This window comes from Oncorhynchus masou, chromosome 4, assembly GCF_036934945.1.
Source record: "Oncorhynchus masou masou isolate Uvic2021 chromosome 4, UVic_Omas_1.1, whole genome shotgun sequence".
In the NCBI taxonomy this organism is placed as follows: Eukaryota; Metazoa; Chordata; class Actinopteri; order Salmoniformes; family Salmonidae; genus Oncorhynchus; species Oncorhynchus masou.
In genome coordinates, this window is record NC_088215.1 from 920,674 (window position 1) to 944,218 (window position 23,545).

General features: G+C 41.9%; 1 protein-coding gene across 2 annotated transcripts; it reads right to left on the reverse strand.

Annotated features, from left to right (window-relative positions):
• Positions 1-10,305: 10,305 nt before the first annotated feature.
• Positions 10,306-21,065, reverse strand: soul4 (heme-binding protein soul4). Of its 2 annotated transcripts, none has more exons than XM_064946990.1 (6): positions 20,972-21,065; positions 15,701-15,886; positions 14,022-14,113; positions 13,636-13,777; positions 13,130-13,313; positions 10,306-12,615 (listed from the first exon to the last, which is right to left on the reverse strand). In XM_064946990.1, the coding sequence occupies exons 2-6, from the start codon at positions 15,858-15,860 to the stop codon at positions 12,441-12,443; spliced, it is 753 nt and encodes a 250-aa protein (XP_064803062.1). In that variant the 5' UTR covers positions 15,861-15,886; positions 20,972-21,065; the 3' UTR covers positions 10,306-12,440. The 2 variants fall into 2 exon arrangements, with proteins under 2 accessions (XP_064803062.1, XP_064803072.1); XM_064947000.1 differs by lacking the exon at positions 20,972-21,065 and adding an exon at positions 20,171-20,506.
• Positions 21,066-23,545: the final 2,480 nt, after the last annotated feature.

A 23,545-nucleotide genomic window follows, 5' to 3' on the forward strand; every position in this document is an offset into this window, starting at 1 on the left:
CCTGTTTCAGCCCGTCGTAATTAGCCACCTGTTCATCGTTCAGGTCCCAATACTCCTTTGGGCATTCCCAGAGAGGAACGGGGCCAGCAGACTGGCCCACTTCGACCTTGGCCATCCTTCCCGTAGAGCCGTCCGTTCAAACGTACAGAGGTAGGTCTCGACATCATCGTCTTCCGTTAGTTGGTTGGGATGTGATTCAGGAAGCTCCTCCTTGCAGCTTCCCGATTTCCTCATTTTGTAATCGCTGTTCCTCCAGCGTTGGTTCCTGAACCGACTGTCGTGCTTGTTGGGCCCGGATGAATGGAGCTATCAACTTGTCCAGGCTGATGCTGTGTAAATGTCAACCCTGATCTGACCATGTTATCAGATTGCCCGCATTCTCCACAACTTGTGGCAGGCCAGGGGGTTTGGTCAAGACATTTACACAGATCAGACATGGACAGAGTATGATTAGCTCGGTTTCAAGGATGTTTATTAAATAATACATCAAAAGAATACGATCAGTCTCCCCCATGAGACCATCTCTGGGATACCGTCTTCTGGGCTCCGTCTTGCTGTATCCTGTCTGGCACACAAACTCAACTCCCTCGTCTTAGCTCGGGCACTGTCTCCAACTACACGGAAGTCACCTTACTTCCCCCAGTCCTCTCCTGTGTGCAGCCCTTCTGGTAGCTTTATGGGGCTTGTACAGCTGGTGAGCAATCAGCCCTTGATTGCTAACCAACTCCGCAATCAGCCTCAATTAGTCCTGGGCGGAGAGCACGTCGAGACCTGGCACGTTCAGCAGATGGTGTATACTCCGTCTGTCAATAGGCCTCGACGAGTCTCCCGCCGGTGGCTGACCTGCTGTACGCCACACTCTACGTCAAAATGTTATTTGGCCTATTTCTCTTTTCTGTCTGGATAACACATAGATGGTGGACAATCTATTCCTGATATTTACTGAATGTCTGTCTCTTACCAACTGAATACCTTTGTGAATAGAGTTTGGCTGTTTTAAATGTTGTGTAGTGTGATGAAACAGGCAGGGAGCAGGTCTCGAACCCTCAACCTTCTAATCCGAAGTACGGCGCGCTATCGACTGTGCCCCAAAAGCATGCTCGAGCGGCAGAGTCAATATCCACGCTTATAAACCCAGGGTCGTTCCACTACTCCCTGATATTTTCCAAATCTACTTGTAGAGCTTTCTGTACATGTTGAACCGATTGTCTTGCTGTATAAATTGTAATATTATCTGCAAATATAGTAGCTTGAGTTTCAGATAAGGCATAAGGAAGGTCGTTGGTATATATTAAGTAAAGAAGTGGCCCAAGGCAGCTGCCTTGCGGTATTCCAGGGTTTAAAGCAGGTTAAAGCATGAGGGGAAGAAAATGAACCATTGACATAGGTGGACTGTTTCCTGTCAGTTTTATATGAATTCAGTGCTACCTCCTTAAAACCATAATGCGTTAATTTTGTCAAAATTATTTCATGATCCACTAAATCAAATGCTGCACTAAAATCTAAAAATTGTACACCCACAAACCTGCCATTATCCATAGCATTGAGCCACTGGTCAGTCATGTCAACCAATGCAGTGGTAGTGGAATGTGTTTTGTGTCACGCTCTGGGCATAGAGAGGCTTTTTATTCTCTATTTTGGTTAGGCCAGGGTGTGACTAGGGTGGGCATTCTATGTTCTTTTTTCTGTTTTTGTATTTCTTTGTTTTTGGCTGGGTATGGTTCTCAATCAGGGACAGCTGTCTGTCGTTGTCTCTGATTGAGAACCATACTTAGGTAGCTCTTGCCCACATGGGTTTTGTGGGTAGTGATTTTCTGTTTAGTGTGTTTTGCACCTGACAGAGCTGTTTCTGTTGTTTCTTTTGTTCCTTGTTGTATTTAGTGTTCAGTTTATTAAAATAATGATGAACACTTACCACGCTGCATCTTGGTCCTCACCTTCTCCCACCTACGACAGCCGTTACATTTTGCGATAAGCATGCTGATTGGCTGTAATCAGATCATTCTTAACCATGTTGTCCCATATTTGTCTATTCACAATTACCCTCCAATATCTTACTGAGTGCAGGGAGTAGACTAAATGGTCGACTATTGGCCGGAGTAATGGGTTCTTTGCTGTCTTTCGGAATAGAACACGGTTTCGCATGCTTCCATACATTTGCAAACATCCCCTTTTCCTTTGACCATTTACATATTTATTTCAGTGGAGCTGCAATCTATGGGGCAGCATAGCGAAGTAAAAAAATTGTCCATAAGATCATAACCTGTACATTTACCATCAGGTAATGACTTCAACAGTTTTAACACCTCCTCTAATGACACCATTTGTAGACTAAAAGAGCAGGTCTTGTTGCTCATAATATGATCATCAATCCATTGGACAATAGCTTGTTCGGAAGAATGTATGTTTCCATTATCACTCAGTAAATACATTTTCTTTGTAAAACAAAATTGGCAAAATTATTGGCAATGTCAGCTGGTTTTGTTATTGTTCTCCCGCCAACCTCCACACTAGATGGGCATGATGAGATAGATGTACAAGTAAGCCCTTAACTCTATTCCACACATTTTAAGAATAATTTTTACAATCAATAAAAGCATTTTTGTAAAATAACAAAAAAATTCTTAAGATTTAATTTATCTGCATAATTACGCAATGTTCTATAATTCTGAACATCAGTTTCTAGTTTAGATTTGTCTGCTAAGACTTTTGCCGTATTTCTTTGAGAAAAAGCCTCACCCAGTTCATCATCACTCCATAGAGATGGACGAGCCCCAACTGTCCTCTTTCTTACTGGGGCATGATGGTCCATTACCTCAGTGAGAAAATCAATAAAACATTCTGTAGTGTGATTTAAATCATCCTCTTGATAAATTAGCTCCCAGGGTACAGCAGCCAAATCATTTTGAAATAGCTCATGATTAAAGGTTTTACAATTTCTTGACCACAATCCTTGAGGGTTTCTTTGGAACCTTGGTGTTCATGGTTATGGTCACAATATTATGGCACTGATCTGGCTTTTAAGCATTGCAATGGTATATTACAGAAGATCAGATCAATGCATGTGTCTGAACGATGACCCAACTTAATTGATGATCTAGTAGTATCATTAACCATTTGTTTCACAGTTCTCATCAATTTAGTTATATTTGAATTATTATGATCCTTCCAATTTATATTGAAATCACCCAAGATAAACACATCTCTGTTACTATCTGTGACCTGGTCAAACCCAGTGCATAATTCATCCAGATAGGACACCTTAGAGCTAGGAGGTCTATACACACATCCTACCAATATGGGTGCCTGGTGAGACAGATGGATTTGAGCCCATAGTGCCTCTATTTGACATAAATTATGGTCATCCCTCCTCTTAAAAGGTATATGATTTTGAATGTACAGTGCTACACCCCAACCATTCCTATTCCTGTCCTTTCTAAGTAGATTTCCTTGAATGTTCATTTGCCCATCATTTACAGCCAAAATATGACTATTATTTATGTTGACCAAGTTAAAAACCTCATGTGTTTTGTTAGGAAGGCTACATACATTAAGCTATATGCAACCCTTTCCTTATCAAGTGGAGATCAATTGCGCATGTATTCATTATAGTGGAGATCAATTGAGCATGTATTCATTATAGTGGAGATCAATAGATCATGTATTCATTATAGTGGAGATCAATAGATCATGTATTCATTATAGTGGAGATCAATAGATCATGTATTCATTATAGTGGAGATCAATAGAGCATGTATTCATTATAGTGGAGATCAATTGAGATGTATTCAATGTATTCAATTATTCATTATAGTGGAGATCAATAGACCATGTATTCATTATAGTGGAGATCAATAGATCATGTATTCATTATAGTGGAGATCAATAGAGCATGTATTCATTATAGCGTAGATCAATAGAGCATGTATTCATTATAGCGTAGATCAATAGATCATGTATTCATTATAGTGGAGATCAACAGAGCATATATTCATTATAGTGTATATCAATAGATCATGTATTCATTATAGTGGAGATCAATCGATGGGGCGGCAGGGTAGCTTAGTGGTTCGAGTGTTGGATGAGTAACCGAAAGTTTGCAAGTTCAAATCCCCGAGCTGAGTAAAAATACTACTCAGTACAAATCTGTTGTTCTGTCGTTCTGCCCCTGAACAGGCAGTTAACCCACTAGGCCGTCATTGAAAATAAGAATTTGTTCTTAACTGACTTGCCTAGTTAAATAAAGGTAAAACATATTTAATTATAGTGGAGATCAATAGAGCATGTATTCATTATAGAGGAGATCAATAGAGTTGAAGTTGTCATGATACACTACAACATAATTTGAAATTTGAATTAAAATAGCCAGGGAGTTACTCTAGAGTCCTAATATCTAGAGTCCTGGACCCATACAAATCAGCCGGACTAGACAATCTGGACCCTTTCTTTCTAAAACTATCTGCCAAAATTGTTGCAACCTCTTTCGTGTCGTACAAGATTCCTAAAGATTGGAAAGCAGCTGCGGTCATCCCCCTCTTCAAAGGGGGGGGACACTCTTGACCTAAACTGCTACAGACCTATATCTATCCTACCCTGCCTTTCTAAGGTCTTTGAAAGCCAAGTCAACAAACAGATTACCGACCATTTCGAATCGCACAGTACCTTCTCCGCTATGCAATCTGGTTTCAGAGCTGGTCATGGGTGCACCTCAGCCCCGCTCAAGGTCCTAAACGATATCTTAACCGCCATCAATAAGAAACAATACTGTGCAGACGTATTCATTGACCTGGCCAAGGCTTTCGACTCTGTCAATCACCACATCCTCATCGGCAGATTCGATAGCCTTAGTTTCTCAAATGAATGCCACGCCTGGTTCACCAACTACTTCTCTGATAGAGTTCAGTGTGTCAAATCAGAGGGCTTGTTGTCCGGGCCTCTGGCAGTCTCTATGGGGGTGCCACAGGGTTCAATTCTTGGCCGACTCTCTTCTCTGTATACATCAATGATGTTGTTCTTGTTGCTGGTGAGTCTCTGATCCACCTCTACGCAGACAACACCATTCTGTATACTTCTGGCCCTTCTTTGGACACTGTGTTAACAACCCTCCAGATGAGCCTCAATGCCATACAACTCTTCTTCCGTGGCCTCCAACTGCTCTTAAATACAAGTAAAACTAAATGCATGCTCTTCAACCGATCGCTGCCTGCACCTGCCCGCCCGTCTCGCATCACTACTCTGGACGGGTCTGACTTAGAATATGTGGACAACTACAAATACCTAGGTGTCTGGTGAGTCTGGAAGGAGAGTTTACAGTCTAACATCAAACATCTCCAATCCAAAGTTAAATCTAGAATTGGCTTCCTTTTTCGCAACAAAGCATCCTTCACTCATGCTGCCAAACATACCCTCATAAAACTGACCATCCTACCGATCCTCGACTTCGGCAATGTCATTTACAAAATAGCCTCCAATACCCTACTCAATAAATTGGATGCAGTCTATCACAGTGCCATCCGTTTTGTCACCCCATATACTACCCACCACTGTGACCTGTACGCTCTCGTTGGCTGGCCCTCGCTTCATACTCGTCGCCAAACCCACTGGCTCCAGGTCATCTACAAGACCCTGCTAGGTAAAGTTCCCCCTTATCTCAGCTCGCTGGTCACCATAAAAGCACCCACCTGTGGCACGCGCTCCAGCAGGTATATCTCTCTGGTCACCCCCAAAACCAATTCTTCCTTTGGCCGCCTCTCCTTCCAGTTCTCTGCTGCCAATGACTGGAACGAACTACAAAAATCTCTGAAATTGGTAACACTCACTAGCTTTAAGCACCAGCTGTCAGAGCAACTCACAGATTACTGCACCTGTACATAGCCCATCTATAATTTAGCCCAAACAACTACCTCTCCACCTACTGTATTTTTATTTTTATTTTGCTTCTTTGAACCACATTATTTATATCTCTACTTTGCACATTCTTCCACTGCAAATCTACCATTCCAGGGTTTTACTTGCTATATTGTATTTACTTCGCCACCATGGCCTTTTTTGCCTTTACTTCCTTTATCTCACCTCATTTGCTCACATTGTATATAGACTTATTTTTCTACTGTATTATTAACTCTATGTTTGTTTTACTCCATGTGTAACTCTGTGTTGTTGTATGTGTCAAACTGCTTTGCTTTATCTTGGCCAGGTTGCAATTGTAAATGTGAACTTGTTCTCAACTTGCCTACCTGGTTAAAAAATACAGTTGGATTAAAATAGCCAGGGAGTTACTCTAGAGTCCCGATACAGTTGGATTAAAATAGCCAGGGAGTTACTCTAGAGTCCTGATACAGTTGGATTAAAATAGCCAGGGAGTTACTCTAGAGTCCTGATACAGTTGGATTAAAATAGCCAGGGAGTTACTCTAGAGTCCTGATACAGTTGTCCTGATTAAAAATAGCCAGGACCCGAGTTATTAAAATAGCTTACTCTAGAGACCCGATACAGTTGGATTAAAATAGCCAGGGAGTTACTCTAGAGACCCGATACAGTTGGATTAAAATAGCCAGGGAGTTCCTCTAGAGTCCCGATACAGTTGGATTAAAATAGTCAGAGAGTTACTCTTGAGTCCCAATATAGTTGCCCGTTGATATAAAGTTTATCCATCACCATGGAGACTCGTTGATTCAGGCAACGCTTTTCCTTCATGATGGGATAGTTTTTTTCTCCTTTCAATTGATCTCGGTGGGGAAGTGATCATTGATTCCAAAATCAGTGTTTCTGAGTCCTCTGCCCATGTTCTTCGCCATTTCCTTTTGCTTAAATTTGTCAAAACATGCAATAATAGCCCGTGGCCTATTCCCAGAGGCCTTACCCATTCTATGGACTTTGGAGAAAGTGACATTACACACAACATCCATGGGCAGTTTCAGTTGAGTTGACATAAAGTCTCAGACAGTGTGCTCACAGCCTCTGCTGTTGTCATTCTCCGGTATCCCTTAACATATTAGATTGTCCCGCATTGATCGTCACTGTACATCAAGCAAGGTTTCTATAAGTTGTTTGTTCTCCCTTTGCACCACCAATGAGCCAATTGTAAACTGGGGATGATTAGGCTGCCATGATGGTATGAAGGCTAGATAGGGAATTTAGCCAGGACACTAGGGTTAACACTCCTACTCTTACAATAAGTGCCATTGTATGTTTAGTGACAACAGAGAGTCAGGACACCCGTTTAACATCCTATCCGAAAGACAGCACCCTACACAGGACAATGTCCTCAATCACTGCCCTGGGACATTGGGATAGTTTTTTAGACCAGAGGAAAGGATGCTTTCTACTGGCCCTCCAACACCATCTGGTCTCCCATCCAGGAACTGACCAGGACCAACCCTGCTCAGCTTCATAAGCAAGCCAGCAGTGGGATGCAGTAACATGAGAAGCACACATTTTTCTGTAGGCCTAAGCACATACAACTTGTTTTGATTCTTTTGTTTATAGGCCAGGGCTATATTTCAGGCTACATCCTTAACGATTTAAAATACATCTCAAATGTATTAAAAAATGTAATGTAGTTGTCAAAAAGGGGTACTTTTGTCATTTTAGTTGTGTAAGGTTTTTGGACAGAGGCGGTATACTAATAAGACAAACTATGACCTAGCCAAATAACCAGAAATATATCAAATGGTAACTGACAGGTATGTGCACATTTTTGTTGTTGAGTTAATCTGAGTGGAATCAATCATCTCCTTCACACCATTTTATTTATTTATATTTTCGTTTTACATAAAAATACAAGTCGTAAAGTGAAAAGATTATAAAAGCTGTATACAGTGACTTCAGTATGTATTCACTCCGCTTTACTTGTTCCACATTTTGCTGTGTTACAAAGTGGGATTCAAATGGTTTTAATTGTAATTTTTTTGTCATTGATCTACACAAAATACTTAGAATCACTTTCGGCAGCAAACACAGCTGTGAGTCTTTTGGGGTAAGTCTCAGAGCTTTGCACACTTGCATTGAACAATATTTGCCCATTATTCTTTTAAAAATTCTTCAAGCTCTGTCTAAGTCATTGTTGATCATTGCTAGTCAGCCATTTTCAAGTCTTGACATAGACTTTTAAGCAGATTTAAGTCAAAACTGTACCTAGGCCACTCAAACATTCTATGTCGTCTTGGATTTGCGAACTGGTTAGTATTGTCTTGCTGAAAGGAGAATTTGTCTCCCAGTGTCTGTTGGAAAGCAGACTGAACCAGGGTTCCTATAGGATTTTGATTGTGCTTAGCTTTATTCCATTTATTTTTATCCCAAAAAACTCCCTAGTCCTTGCCGATGACAAGTATACCCATAACATAATCAAATTGTATTTGTCACATGCGCCAAATACAACAGGTGTAGGTGACAACAAGGTGACCTTACAGTGAAATGCATACTTACAAGCCCTTAACCAGCACTGCAGTTTTAAGAAAAATAAGTGTTAAGTAAAAAATAGATTAGAAAAAAATGTAAGTAACAAACAATTAAAGAGCAGCAGTAAAATAACAATAGCGAGACTGTATATAGGGGGTACCGGTACAGAGTCAATATGAAGGCTAAATACAGGGGGTACCGGTACAGAGTCAATGTGGAGGCTCTATACAGGGGGTACCGGTAGAGAGTCAATGTGGAGGCTATATACAGGGGGTACCGGTAGAGAGTCAATGTGGAGGCTATATACAGGGTGTTACGGTACAGAGTCAATGAGGAGGCTATATACAGGGAGTACCGGTACAGAGTCAATGTGGAGGCTATATACAGGGGTTACCGGTACAGAGTCAATGTGGAGGCTATATACAGGGGGTACCGATACAGAGTCAATGTGGAAGCTATATACAGGGTTTTACGGTACAGAGTCAATGTGGAGGCTATATACAGGGTGTTACGGTACAGAGTCAATGTGGAGGCTATATACAGGGGGTACCGGTACAGAGTCAACGTGGAGACTATATACAGGGGGTACCGGTACAGAGTTAATGTGGAGGCTATATACAGGGGGTACCGATACAGAGTCAATGTGGAGACTATATACAGGGGGTACCGATACAGAGTCAATGTGGAGACTATATAAAGGTGGTGCTGGTACAGAGTCAATGTGGAGGCTATATACAGGGGGTACCGGTACAGAGTTAATGTGGAGGCTATATACAGGGGGTACCGATACAGAGTCAATGTGGAGACTATATAAAGGGGGTGCTGGTACAGAGTCAATGTGGAGGCTATATACAGGGGGTACCGGTACAGAGTTAATGTGGAGACTATATACAGGGGGTGCTGGTACAGAGTCAATGTGGAGGCTATATACAGGGGGTACCGGTACAGAGTCAATGTGGAGACTATATACAGGGGGTAGCGGTACAGAGTCAATGTGGAGGCTATATACAGGGGGTACCGGTACAGAGTTAATGTGGAGACTATATACAGGGGGTGCTGGTACAGAGTCAATGTGGAGGCTATATACAGGGGGTACCGGTACAGAGTCAATGTGGAGACTATATAAAGGGGGTATCGGTACAGAGTCAATGTGCGGCGGCACCGGTTAGTCGTGGTAAATGAGGTAATACGTACATGTAGGTAGATTCAGCCAACACCATGCTTGAAAATATGACGAGTGGAACTCAGTGATGTGTTGTTGCTCCAAACATAATGCTTTGTATTCAGGCCAAAAATGTAAATTTCTTTGCCACATTTTTTGCAGTATTACCTAAGTGCCTTGTTGCAAACAGGATGCATGTTGTGGAATATTTTTTATTCAGGCTTCCTTCTTTTCACTCTGTCATTTAGGTTAGTATTGTTGAGTTACTACCATGTTGTCGATCCATCCTCAGTTCTCACATCACAACCATTAAACTCTGTAACTGTTTTAAATCCCTGAGTGGTTTCCTTCCTCTCCTCTGAAAAAGGATGCCTGTATCTTTGTATTGACCCCAGATACACCATCTAAAGCCTAATGAATAACTACACCATGCTCAAATAGGTCATTTTTCTTTTTATTTCACATGTATCAATCAGTGCCTTTCTTTGCAAGGCATTGGAAAACCTCCCTGGTCTTTGTGGTTGCATATGTAGTTGAAATTCATTAGTCAATTGAGGGACCTTACAGATAATTGTATGTGTGGGGTACAGAAACTGCGTAATCATTAAAAATGAATGTTAACCACTATTATTGAACACAGAATGAGTCCATGGAACTTATGTGATTTGTTAAGCAAATTTCTACTCCTGAATGTATTTAGGCTTGCCATAACAAAGGGGTTCAATACTTATTGACGCAAGGCATTTCAGCTCTTCATTTTTTATTAATTTGTAAAAATAAAAAAAATAAAAGATCCACTTTGACATTATGCAGTATTGTGTGGAGATCAGTGACACAACATCTAAATTGAATACATTTTAAATGAAGGCTGTAACACAACAAAATGGGGAAAAAGTAAATGGGGTGTGAATACTTTCTGAAGGCACGGTACGTTTAAGTGTAAATGTATATCAAATCTCCATTAACTTACACTGGCAATCTTTTAAGTAGTTTAAAGATGCACTATAAAGAAATCTCTCTGTTTGCTAAAATTCCAAATGTTGGTTTGTAACAAAACAAGCAAAAATAGTGTAGAGGGATCATTGTACCATCTAAACTGCTGTGAAATATATTTTTCATAACCAAAAATATAGTATTTTCAGCTGTTTGAAGTTATTGTACAAAACAGAAAGTAAAAGAGGTAAAAACAAAACTTATGAACAGAAGCATAGAAATAACACACATAGAACAGATCTACTACATCTTAGACTTACTTTCAATGAGAATGAATGATCTATAACTCCTCACAATTCTATTTGAATTTGGCCAGGTTGCCCAAAAAGTTATATATTGCAGCTTTAAATTGAAGCAACCCACTACAATTCACTGAAATGTATGCATTGAAAACAGTTGAAAACAGCATAGAAATACAAGGTCACATAAGAGAAGCCGGGTACAATTTTAACATATCAAATGTATACCGTACTAATTACTGGAAAATACAAACAAATATACACTTATTCTGGGAAATATATTTTAAAAAAGAGGCAAGAACAGTAAGAGCACGTCATTTGGCCATGCTGAACAGACAGGTTCATAAGTCACTTAAATTAAACTTCCATTCCCCAACCATCATTAACTATAGCTATGAATCTTCAAAAAGCTTGAACCTTCCCCAAAACCTAAAGAGCCTGGTCCCAGTCTCAGCTCCATTTACAACTAACCTCACCAAAACCAATCTATTCATTTGTGAGATATTCGCTATTCACCAATAAGACAAAAAACAATACAAACGTTACTGTTTGGTTGACACCTAGTGGCAACTGAAGGTAACGAATGACCAATCTGTCAATCATTTTGTGGCTGGGGGAAGGGGGATAGTAATTTACTTATTAGGACACGTATACCCAAAATCCCTACACCAGCCTCAAAATGTAGGTAATGTAGCAAAGTGTGGGCAAAATTCACTAGAAGGATATAACTTAATGACAGTTAAGAGTAAGAGAACACCCACATATCATAGCAAGTAACTTTGAATGACAAAGTTGTGTCAGAATTACCTATGGATAACAATAGGTTAAACCTGGATGCCTACTCTAGTCAACTGCAAATACAACATGTTTCTCGTAAGTTACAGACCTATAAGACATTAAAAAAAAACATTATAGTATCAACATCATTAAGAAAAAAAGTATTAAAATGCGTGCACTCACTGCTGTAAGTCGCTCTGGATAAGAGTGTCTGCTAAATGACTCAAATGTAAAACAGACTGTGACATTATGTGACACCAGTTTGCAATGATTAGATGATATAATTTTTTTAAACATAAAAAGCAAGAAAAATAAAGATAAAATGTGATGGAAATATAAGAGTTAACTCTTGTAATGCCCAGACAGTTTTTCACAGAGATACAATATACTTGTATTTTAAACACCATATTTGGTTGTGTACATGGTAAAAATGCCACTGAAGTTAGTATTTTCTTGTGCTCCCCTAGAGCATAGAAAAGCATACCATCTCAGTGAATGTTAAATATGTATTTTCCTGCCATACTGTCTACCTAATACAATCTTTAAAGTAATCTTGTCATGTTTACCTCTAAAACCAACCCAAGAGCCATTCCTCCCATTTTAATCCATACTCTATCCCCATGACAGGAATCATCTGGGTTGTGTTGATTAGGGCACGCAAAAACAAAAACAATTTTTTTTTAACAACATTTTGCACTGGAAACTGAAAATAAGTGTTGCTTATTGGACCAAGTCCATGTAGTCCCTCCCCGTTTGTCCCTTTTATTCCATTTAACGGCAAATGAACACGACCCTAGAGGCACAGAGGGGGGGTGGGATAGGGGGTGTCGGGGTGATACAGGAGGGGACAGGTGGATGTTATAAGAGATTTAGGGGTCTCGTCGGATGAACCAGATCTCGTTCCTGCGACAGGACACCCCAGGGTTGTCGTAGACAGCCACCATGTAGGAGTAGCGATGCATCTCCTCGCTGGGGCCCAGCATCTCCAACAGCAGGTTAATCTGAGGCATGATTGTCTCCTCCGTGGTGGTGCCGAAGAAAGGCCTACAGAAGACCACATTTGTTATTCGTGTTTAAATAAATACTATCATTACTGCTATTATCTGATTCTTTTTTTTTACCTATAGTACTTTAGCCAGATATCTTACCAATGCAAAGTAGTGTGTGAGTCTAGCTAGTACGTATCCATTATTTATTGAAGTTAACATTATTGTTTGGGTTGATTCCCCACACACAGATTCAGCCAGTACTGGACCAAAACAAATGCTCAATGTGGACTCCATTGTAAGTGCCTTTTAATACAGGACTAGGCTTAATCTGTGTCCGGGAAACTAGCCAGTATAGTTAAAAAAACAAACATGGATATTATCACTAATCTGACTAATTCTTTCCACCCATTTTGGCTAGACATTGTCTATCTAAATTCATTGTCTATTTTTACATGTAGATATGTAAATAGGTCAGAATAGGTCTCCAAACCACAGGCGAAGTAGAATATGCCTCAAATCAAGCCCGGGGCTTGAGTATCGAAGTCAGCCAGAGGTGGGAGTGTCCTTACCGGGTGATGACTCGTAAAGCCTCCCTTTGAAGTATGGTGATGTCTAGGTCAGTTGGCTGGGGCGGGTTGGCCTGGAACTCAGCAGGCAGGTAGTATGCGGTCAAGATGTCTTTCTGAAAGCCATTGCCATCCTCCAGCATTTGGATACTGTTCACAATGGGTACAGTCATTCCCAAATAGCGTCCTGTCGATACAAGAGTGTGCTATTATAATTACTCACTGTTACCCTGTCTTACTATACACTATATTTAGGTCTATGGTAAGGATTAGGATTACTGATGTAAATACAGCAAGAATGACTAATTAATATACAATAGAGTCTAGGCCCCAAATCAATCAATTGTAGATGCACTGTACTTAAGGTTATGATAAGGGTTAGGGTTACTGCTGTAAGTAGAGTGCAACAACAAGTGATTACAATATAGTTGTAACAATGAGTGATTACAATAGATTTTCACCATACTTACATCTATAATTACACAGGAACATGAACACTAAGCCCTTACCGACAGAGTTCTCCTTGCAGATGAATTTCATGAGTTTCATGAAGCCCATGGAGATGCTCTGCTCGTACAGCTTCTCCCCTTTAGTGATGCATGCCCACTTCCCTGCAGGGTACACCCGCTCCTCAAACAGCACCTCGCCCAGCTGCAGAAATAGACAAACACACGCACAATCCGTTTGACCATACACACAGCTTTCATTATTTATTTACCATTCAAAACACTCAAAAGTACATATGCCAGACACTCAAAAGAAAGACAAGAAAATGGCTTCATTTAGCTTTTACTACAGACTTTCCTTCACTTCAAAATGGAACATCCAGCCAACATATCTGCCATTGTCATCCTGACCTAAGATTGGTCACAAGTGGAAGGGACACATACTGTACCTTTTCATGCAGAGAGACGGAGGTAAAGGGGACCTGCTCTCTTTCTTGGGTTTGGTTCCGTCGAGTAAGCTCTTGAATTGGTCCTGTCATTTCTATCAAAACAACACAGGGGTCCTCTTCATTTATTTTAAAGTTTACAGAGAGCAGCCTGAACGCAAACCTCATTGGTATAAACCTCACCGGAACCAAGTGAAGTGGGGGGATATTCGTCATTGGCTTATGCTTTATAAAAGGAACCCAGGGCTAATGTCAAGTATTCAAGTCTCTAGGACTCTAATACCTATAAGCTTCTTACTAGACCTCAAACTGATGCCCATTTGAGTACGCCATGATAGAGACTTCAGTACACACACTATAGCAATCAAGTCATACTGCTGTATTGCAGACGGTTTGGAATGTGGAAGATAAAACAATGTGCTGTAAAACAATGCACCGATATTGTTTGTAGCGGTATTTATTAGAGAGGGGTAAAGAAAGATTTTGTTCGGGCGCCAGGCAGGTATTAACCATGCCGAAAGGAAAAGAGTAGAATAGAGAGAGTACCACTACCAGACCCACACACATCAACAGAAGAGACTGCCTAGAGTGTAGCCTGCTTACCAGATAGCCAGTGGAGAGAAAAAAGAATACACACCATATAAATCCCACATCACAGCACCTGGGTAACCCCAACAAGAATACCTCATACAATAATACTAATACTAATAATGGCAGAGCAATTAAACAGCAACGTCATACAAGAACGAACCCAGTCATCAACAGAGGATTTGCAATAATCTGTATTATTTTCTAGTGGATGAGTGCAGAGGGTATGAATGTGGGGGGTGTTCATCGACACAACAAAGGCCTTAAAAATGTCCAGTCTTCTCGGCCACATGTCATTAGTACACCTCACCTCAATACAGTTCACATAACAATACACAACTTGCAAGCAACCTCCCTTTTAACTAAAATGTCCATCAAAATACTTCTGGCAGGGCAATAATAGTCCAGCTCTAATGAACTTCAATGGGAAGTGCATTTGAAAAATAGAGAGTCTGTTGCAGGGTAAAGCACTGGAACGAGAGGGAAGAGAAAGAGAGAGAAAAAGAGAAATCTTAGCTGTGGTCTTCAGGCCTGCCGGTGTACGGTCTGACTGTCCGATGGTTTGTTGGTTTGTATGTTAAAGCTTCGCAACAATGTTGCTACTAATCCATGCGATCCATAACGGGCGCGGTCCCAAACAAAAACAACCACGATCTAAAGCGATCACACCGATGATTGAGTTAAATACTTTATAAACTACAAACGCTGAAAACAAACAAAACTTCTGCAGCACAGCACACACAATCAAAATGTCGCGCCAGCCAAGAGCCCCTCCCCAAAGAGCTGAACGAGCTCTCTTTATTTCCTCCTTCCTTACTGCTCATGCGCTCTTAAAGTGGCAGTGCACGGTGAAGGCTCCGAGCAGATTTCGCCACATGTTGAAATGTAGCCATCATTTTCTGGGACTTTGTTTAGCTGTCTTTGCTTATGGACAGGATGTAGCAACTAGAATCTGATATTTTATTTAAACTATAGGAAGAAACAATATCCTGTTGCAACGAGTTTGATTTCTCAGATTGATTGTCTCCAAATACACTGCTGCCAAGCAACTACCTCGAATGGGACTATTTTTCTCCACCGCCTATCTCGCTTACCTCGGGGGACGGACACCTGGTGTGTGCTGGCGATCGCCTGCCAATGGGTGTACAGCCTCTGCTGCTCGTCGTCCTCCATTGGATCAGGGTTGTCAGTGATGTCATTGTCCAGTTCTTCATCCTCCAATCCGTCGAGATCCTCGAGGGAGATTAGTGCCATTGTTTTCGTCCACAGCCCGGGCAGATCTGCAAATACAAGACCAAGAAGACAAGTTTGTTACTTTTCCTAGAAATAGGGTGATTGTTAACTTATTTGGGACTGGGGGGCAGTATTGAGTAGCTTGGATGAATAAGGTGCCCAGTGTAAATTGCCTGCTACTCAGTCCCAGTTGCTAATATATGCATATTATTATTGGTATTGGATAGAAAACACTCTGACGTTTCTAAAACTGTTTGAATGATGTCTGAGAGTATAACAGAACTCATATGGCAGGCAAACACCTGAAAAACAATCCAACCAGGAAGTGGGAAATCTGAGGTTTGTAGTTTTTCAACTCATTGCCATTCCAATATACAGTGTCTGTGGGGTCATTTTGAACTTCCTAAGACTTCCACTAGATGTCAACAGTCTTTAGAATCTTGTGTCAGGCTTTTATTGTGAAGGGGGGCTGAATGAGAGGGGATTGAGCAAGGTGTCTGGCAGAGTGCCATGGGCTCGTGACGCGCGTTTATGTGAGAGTTACCTCGCGTTCCATTGCTTTTCTACAGACATTATTGAAGATTTATGATAAAAACATCCTAAAGATTGATTCTATACTTCGTTTGACATGTTTCTACGGACTGGAACGGAACTTTTTGGACTTTTCGTCCGACCTTTCCGCTGGACTTGCACGCGCGTCGTGAGTTTGGATTTGTTTTCCAAACGTGCTAACAAAAGGAGGACATTTGGACATAAACAATGAACTTTATCAAACAAATCAAACATTTATTGTGGAAATGGGATTCCTGGGAGTGCATTCTGATGAAGATCATCAAAGGTAAGTGAATATTTATAATGCTATTTCTGACTAATGTTGACTCCACAACATGACGGATATCTTTATGGCTTGTTTGGGCTCTGAGCGCTGTACTCCTCAGATGAAGAAGATTGTTACAGAACTACCCACCAGAAAAGGACCAAGCAGCGTGGTAACAAAGAGCAGAGGGTTCTCGACTCCTGGACTTGGGAGGAGATACTAGACGGTAAGGGACCCTGGGCACAGGCTGGGGAATATGAGCGATATGAGGTAAGGCAGCGCAACAGGCAAGAGAGGCACACGGGGAGATTGGCGGAGTCAGGCGATAGACCTGAGCCAACTCCCAGTGCTTACCGGGAGAGGCATAGTACTGGTCAGGCACCGTGTTATGCGGTGAAGCGCACGGTGTCATCAGTGCGCAGTGCCATGCGAGAGTGGGCATCCAGCCAGGGCGTGTTGTGCCAGCTCAACGTGTTTGGTCTCCGGTACGCCGTTTCGGCCCAGGGTATCCTGTGCCGGCGCTGCGTGCTGTGTCTCCGGGGTGCTGGGAGGGTGCAGTTTGCCCTATGCCTGCCCTCCGCCCGTGCCGGGCAAATGTGGGCATTGAGCCTAAGGGAGAGGTGTGAGTGGTATGCACCAGATCTCCAGTGCTCCCCCACAGCCCGGTTCAACCTGTGCCTGCACTCTGGAGGGTCCGGGCTAAAGTGGTTATCCAGCCTGGAGGAGTGGTGCCAAGGCTGCGCACCAGAGCTTCAGTGCTCCCCCACAGCCCGGTCCATCCAGGTGTCTCCTCCACGCACCAGGCCTCCTGTAGGTCTCCCCAGCCTGGTGGGTCCTGTGGCAGCCCTACGCACCAGGCTGTCTCTTTGTCTCCTCCCACCAGGTTCTTCCGCCTGTCCGGCACCTCCAGAGTCTCCCTCCTGTCAGGAGCCGCCGGAGTCACCCGTCAGTCAGCAGCCGCCGGAGTCCCCGTCAGTCAGGAGTCGCCCGTCAGTCAGGAGCCGCCAGTCAGTCAGGAGCCGCCAGAGCTGGCCGTCAGTCAGGAGCCGCCCGTCAGTCAGGAGCCGCTCGTCAGTCAGGAGCCGCCGGAGTCACCCGTCAGCCAGGAGCCGCCAGAGTCGCCCTTCACTCCGGCACTGCCAGAGTCTCCCGCATGTCCGGCGCTGCCAGAGTCTTCCGCCTATCCAACACTGTCAGAGTCTCCCGTCTATTCGGGGCCCGCTGTAAGGGTCCCCAGTCCGGGGTCGGCGGCGAGGGTCGCCACTCCAAAGGCGCCACCTAAGTGGGCCAAGACTAAGGTGGAGTGGGGTCCACGTCCCGCGCCGAAGCCGCCACCGCGGACAGATGCCCACCCAGACCCTCCCCTATGGGTTTAGATTTTGTGGCCGGAGTCCGCACCTTTGGGGGGGGGGGGGGTACTGTCACTTCCTGACCTTAGTTCCTTTTTTATGTTTCTATTTTAGTTTGGTCAGGGCGTGAGTTGGGGTGGGCATTCTATGTGTTATAGTTCTATGTGTTGGCCTGGTATGGTTCCCAATCAGAGGCAGCTGTCAATCGTTGTCTCTGATTGAGAACCATACTTAGGCAGCCTGTTTTCCCACTATGGTTAGTGGGTAGTTGTTTTCTGTGTCTGTGTTTCACCATACAGAACTGTTTCGATTTTCATTGTTTCACTTTGGTTATTTTGTGTTTTTGGTCTGATCTTTCATACTCCTCATCAGATGAAGAAGATCATAACACGCACGGCAAGCAGTACTGGAGCGACAAATCCAGGCCAGAAAGGTTCCTTAACAGCTTCTACCCCCAAGCCATAAGACTGCTGAACAAATAATCAAATGGCCACCCGGACTATTTACATTGCCGCCCCACCCTTTGTTTTTACACTGCTGCTCCATGCTGTTCATTATCTATGCATAGTCACTTTACCCCTACCTACATGTACAAATTACCTAGACTAACCTGTAATCTGCACATTGACTTGGTACCTGTACCCCCTGAATATAGCCTCATTATTTTCCTTTTATTGTGTTACTTTTATATATATTTTTTATTTATTTTTTATTTAGTAAATATTTTCTTAACTCTATTTCTTTAACTGCAATGTTGGTTAAGGGCTTGTAAGTAAGAATTTCACAGTAAGGTCTACACCTGTTGTATTCGATGCATGTGACAAATACATTTTGGTTTGAAAAGCTGATTTATGCTTCATCTGGAAATGATGTTCGGAGTCCCCGAACGAAGGGTGTGACGCAATTGTGAAGCCTCTGGAGGCTTGCGTAGGCCAAATTGAGGTAACAATGCGAAGGGCTCCGCATAGCTCTGTATTGACATGTTGGTTGGCATTAGGTGGGGGCGGTACATCCTGCATACATATAAACATGGAGAACTTTGATGAAAGTCTATCAGAACAAGTTGACAAATAAAATACATATTTATGATACCTCATGTAGGGATTTCAAAGACACAAAAAGGAGTTAGAACTCCTGGAAGGAGATCAGGGAGGATTTGTAAACAATCAACAAGTCTTATCAAACAATGTGGATATTTGTCAAATCCATCATGATTTATGTATTGTAACAGGCCCACAATGTGGTTATTAAAATCAGATTTGTATATATTTGGCTGTTTTCGCTGCATAACATTTAGTAGTTGTCCCTTTTCCGGGTTAGAAGAAGTGCTGATTATGCTCCCATTCATATAAACTGGTAGCATAGCTCGCATACAGAAATCAGTGGTGGTATTCAGTCACTTTTAACTGTAATGCAGTTGATTGATGACATGAACATGTATTGGGGTTGACATCCATACAAGGATTATACTCTGATGTTTACCTCAACATAGTGTGAAATAAACAATAGCCTGAATGTCGCCTAATTTTGCTGGGGGGTATCGGGGAGATGCAGGTGGAAAACCGGTGCAGTATTTTTACTTCATGATAGAATTGGCTGAGCTCCTACTCCAACATCTCAGAGGAGGTAAGGTCTTGTCATTTCGTTTGGCCAGTTGTTTGTAATTAGCTGAAAGGCTATCACTACGAGTGGTGCACCGCAGACCAATTTATTGGACGCGTACGACAGCTCCCCAAAGCGCAAGCAGTACGAATGCTTTGACTTCTGCCGAGGTCGCATCTCAGTAAATGCTGTACTGCCGCTACAGAGATTTTTATTTTTTATTTTATTTCACCTTTATTTAACCAGGTAGGCTAGTTGAAAACAAGTTCTCATTTACAACTGCGACCTGGCCAAGATAAAGCATAGCAGTGTGAACAGACAACACAGAGTTACACATGGAGTAAACAATTAACAAGTCAATAACACAGTAGAAAAAAAGGGGAGTCTATATACAATGTGTGCAAAAGGCATGAGGAGGTAGGCGAATAATTACAATATTGCAGATTAACACTGGATTGATAAATGATCATGTACAGGTAGAGATATTGGTGTGCAAAAGAGCAGAAAAGTAAATAAATAAAAACTGTGGGGATGAGGTAGGTGAAAATGGGTGGGCTATTTACCAATAGATTATGTGCAGCGATCGGTTAGCTGCTCAGATAGCTGATATTTGAAGTTGGTGAGGGAGATAAAGGTCTCCAACTTCAGCGATTTTTGCAATTCGTTCCAGTCACAGGCAGCAGATCAGATTAACCATACATCGGCTTTTACTCCACATAATTAAACTCAGTTTACTACGGCAACCGGGCTGCACATTACTCAACACAAACCAAACACAAAAACACTATACCAGCGCGCGCTAACAAAACCACTAAAAGGAGTGCACAACAGCACAGCCTTCATTAAGGATTTTAAAGCAACATCCGATTAATCATCAAGACAATTAAATGGGCAGTGAACTCACTGCCGTGTTCGAGAGCGTCAAATGCATTGTGGGTAAATGGTGACACTGGCTGATTAACAAATAATGAGTTGTTATTTGTGATGCAAGGTCATTTGTAGATCAGTCAGTCGGCAAGTCGCCTGCAAAGTCGAACAAACACACTGACTGCAATGCACGACAGCAAAAGTAGGTCAACCCTAGGGAACCAGCACACCCAATAACGCGGCAAAAATGTCACTAGGGGTTGCTTGAACGCATGCCATGAAGTTAATAGGCTTTAGGATAGACAGCTCATCGTTTACATTTGTTATTTTTTTACAATCATTTATATTGGTTAAGCCGCAATCGGTTATTAATTTTGTAGAATCTGTGGACTTTTCGGACATTTAGCTATTAATTTGTTATATTCTTCCCTGAACCCTAGTTTAGACCAACTCGTTTACCCGAATGTAACATTTAGTGATAAAGTCGGCGTTCTTACCTGGACAACAAAGTAAAGGATCGTATTTGAGCACTACTTCTTCTGATCTACTGTACAATCAAAACAGGACATATACATTCAATGCCGCACTAGTGTTCAGCCAGCAGCACAAACGATGACGTCAGTTTTGTATGCTAATACGAATTCCTTCAAAATAAAAGCCCGCATTTCAAAACATTAAAATGTGGATAACTATTTCAAAATATACAGTATTACATTTTAATCAATGTCCCATTTTTATTGTGCATAAAAGCAAACGCAAAAAGGACTTTATGAAAACAATTACAAATATGCTTCTAAAAACCTTTTGTAAGACCACTATCAAAAAACACAATGTTCAGATCGGTATGTTCACAACATTGGGCTGTGGAGAAAAAACGTGCAGAGTCAAAAGAGAGGTTGGTAATTCTCAGTAGAGTAGGGTCTGTAGAATCGATATATGGTGTTATTTTTTGAGGGACTGAAGTCTAAATACCAAGCCACACTTTCCACTCGACCTACGGACCCTACTGAGTATTCCCAACCCACTTTTACCTCAGCATATACAGCAGTTTATATCTATAAACCCATACAGTATGCAATTCATATGCAGTGTATTGGATTGTAATGAATGTAGCGGCTGAAGTAATGAGTCACCAGCACTCTGTATTAAACCCACTGCCCAGCACAAGAGACCAATTTAAGTTTTGCAGACTCTATATTGAGTAATTCCGATTACATATTGTATTTTGTTAAGTGTATAGTGACTGCCCCTAAAAACCAACCAATCACTTTGAAAATGGCCTATGTGGCTTCGATATGAGTCAGAAACATTTATTCTAGTGTCAAAATTGACTACAAAGTTTGTCATAAAGGCAGTCTCGTCAAAAATGTTTTTGTTTTTTTACATGTCTTTTTCATTTTGACTGTTGAGCAATACATCCTTGCCTAGTCATGTCGAGTTATGTGGATCTATGTATGTGGAAATGTTTAATTGTGGAAAAACTACACTGATGAAAAATATAAACGCAATATGTAAAGTGCTGATCCCCATGGTTCATGAACTGAAATAAAAAAATCCCTGAAATTTTCCATAAGCACAAAACCCTTATTTCGCTCAGATTTTTTTACAACAATTAGTTTGCACCCTGCTAGTGAGCATTTCTCCTTTGCCAAGATAATCCATCCACCTGACAGGTGAGGCATATGAAGAAGCTGAATTAACAGCATGATCATTACATAGGTGTACCTTGTGCTGGGGACAATAAAAGGCCACTAACATGTGCAGTTTTGTCACAACACAATGCCACAGATGTATCAAGTTGAGGGAGCTTGCAATTGGCATGTTGACTGCAGGAATGTCCATCAGAGCTGTTGCCAGGTAGTTGAATATTAATTTCTCAACCAATGTCGTTTTAGAGAATTTGGCAGTACATCCAACAGGCCTCACAACCGCAAACCACATGTATGGCGTTGTGTGGGCGAGCTGTTTGCTAACGTCAACGTTGTGAATGGAGTACCCCATTGTGGCGGTGGGGTTATGGTATGGGCAGGCATAAGCTATGGACATCAAACACAATTGCATTTTATCGATGGCAATTTGAATACAGAGATACCGTGACGAGATTCTGAGGCCCATTGTTGTGCCATTCATCCACCGCCATCACCTCCTTTTTTAACATGATAAAGCACGGCCCCATGTCACAAGGATCTGTACACAATTCCTGGAATCTGAATATGTCCAGTTCTTCCATTCCCCAAATTCTCACCAGACATGCCACTCATTGAGCATGTATAACAGTGTTCCAGTTCCCGCCAATATCCATCAACTTCGCTCAGCCATTGAAGAAGAGTGGGACAACATTCCACAGGCCACAATCAACAGCCTGATCAACTTTATTCGAAGAACATGTTGTGCTGCATGAGGCAAATTGTCACACCAGATACTTACTGGTTTTCTGATCCAAGGCCCTAACTTTTTATTTTACGTATCTGTGACCAACAGATGCATATCTGCATTCCCAGTCATGTGAAGTCCATCGATTAGGGCCTAATGAATTTATTTCAATTGAATGATTTCCTTACATGAACTGTAACTCTACAAAATCTTTGAAATTGTTGTGTCCCTTCATTGAATGGGACTCCATTGTGTCATCACCCCCAATGCTTTCAAAGGATGGCAGACTGAAAAACCCTATACGGATTGACCATGCCTCCACAGCCAACGTTTTATGTCTTGCAATGTATGCCCTGCCAAAGGACCCTAGTATGCAGAATAGTTAGCCCTGCCAAAGGTGCCTAGTATGCAGAATAGGTGGTTGGAGTTCGGTTGGTCCCCAAGTCTGCACCAGTAACGCTAGCTTGGTGTGCAACGACTAGTGGTGGCGAGCATAACCAGAGAGACTTGAATATCCGATTGCTGCAGCTGTACATAGTCCATCTGTAAATAGCCCACCCAATCTACCTACGTCATCCCCATATTGTTTTTATTTACTTTGCTGCTCTTTAACACACCAGTATCACTACTTACACACCACAATCTGCTCATCTATCACTCCCGTGATAATCTGTCACGTTCTGACCATAGTTCTGTTA

Excerpts from the sequence above, each read along its gene's own strand:
- soul4 (XM_064946990.1), bottom strand. The coding sequence starts at position 15,860 with ATGGCACTAATCTCCCTCGAGGATCTCGACGGATTGGAGGATGAAGAA. Across the intron at positions 14,114-15,700 it reads CCAGGTGTCCGTCCCCCGAG|AAATGACAGGACCAATTCAA; the intron begins GTAAGCGAGATA and ends TTGTTTTGATAG. Across the intron at positions 13,778-14,021 it reads CCGTCTCTCTGCATGAAAAG|CTGGGCGAGGTGCTGTTTGA; the intron begins GTACAGTATGTG and ends CTATTTCTGCAG.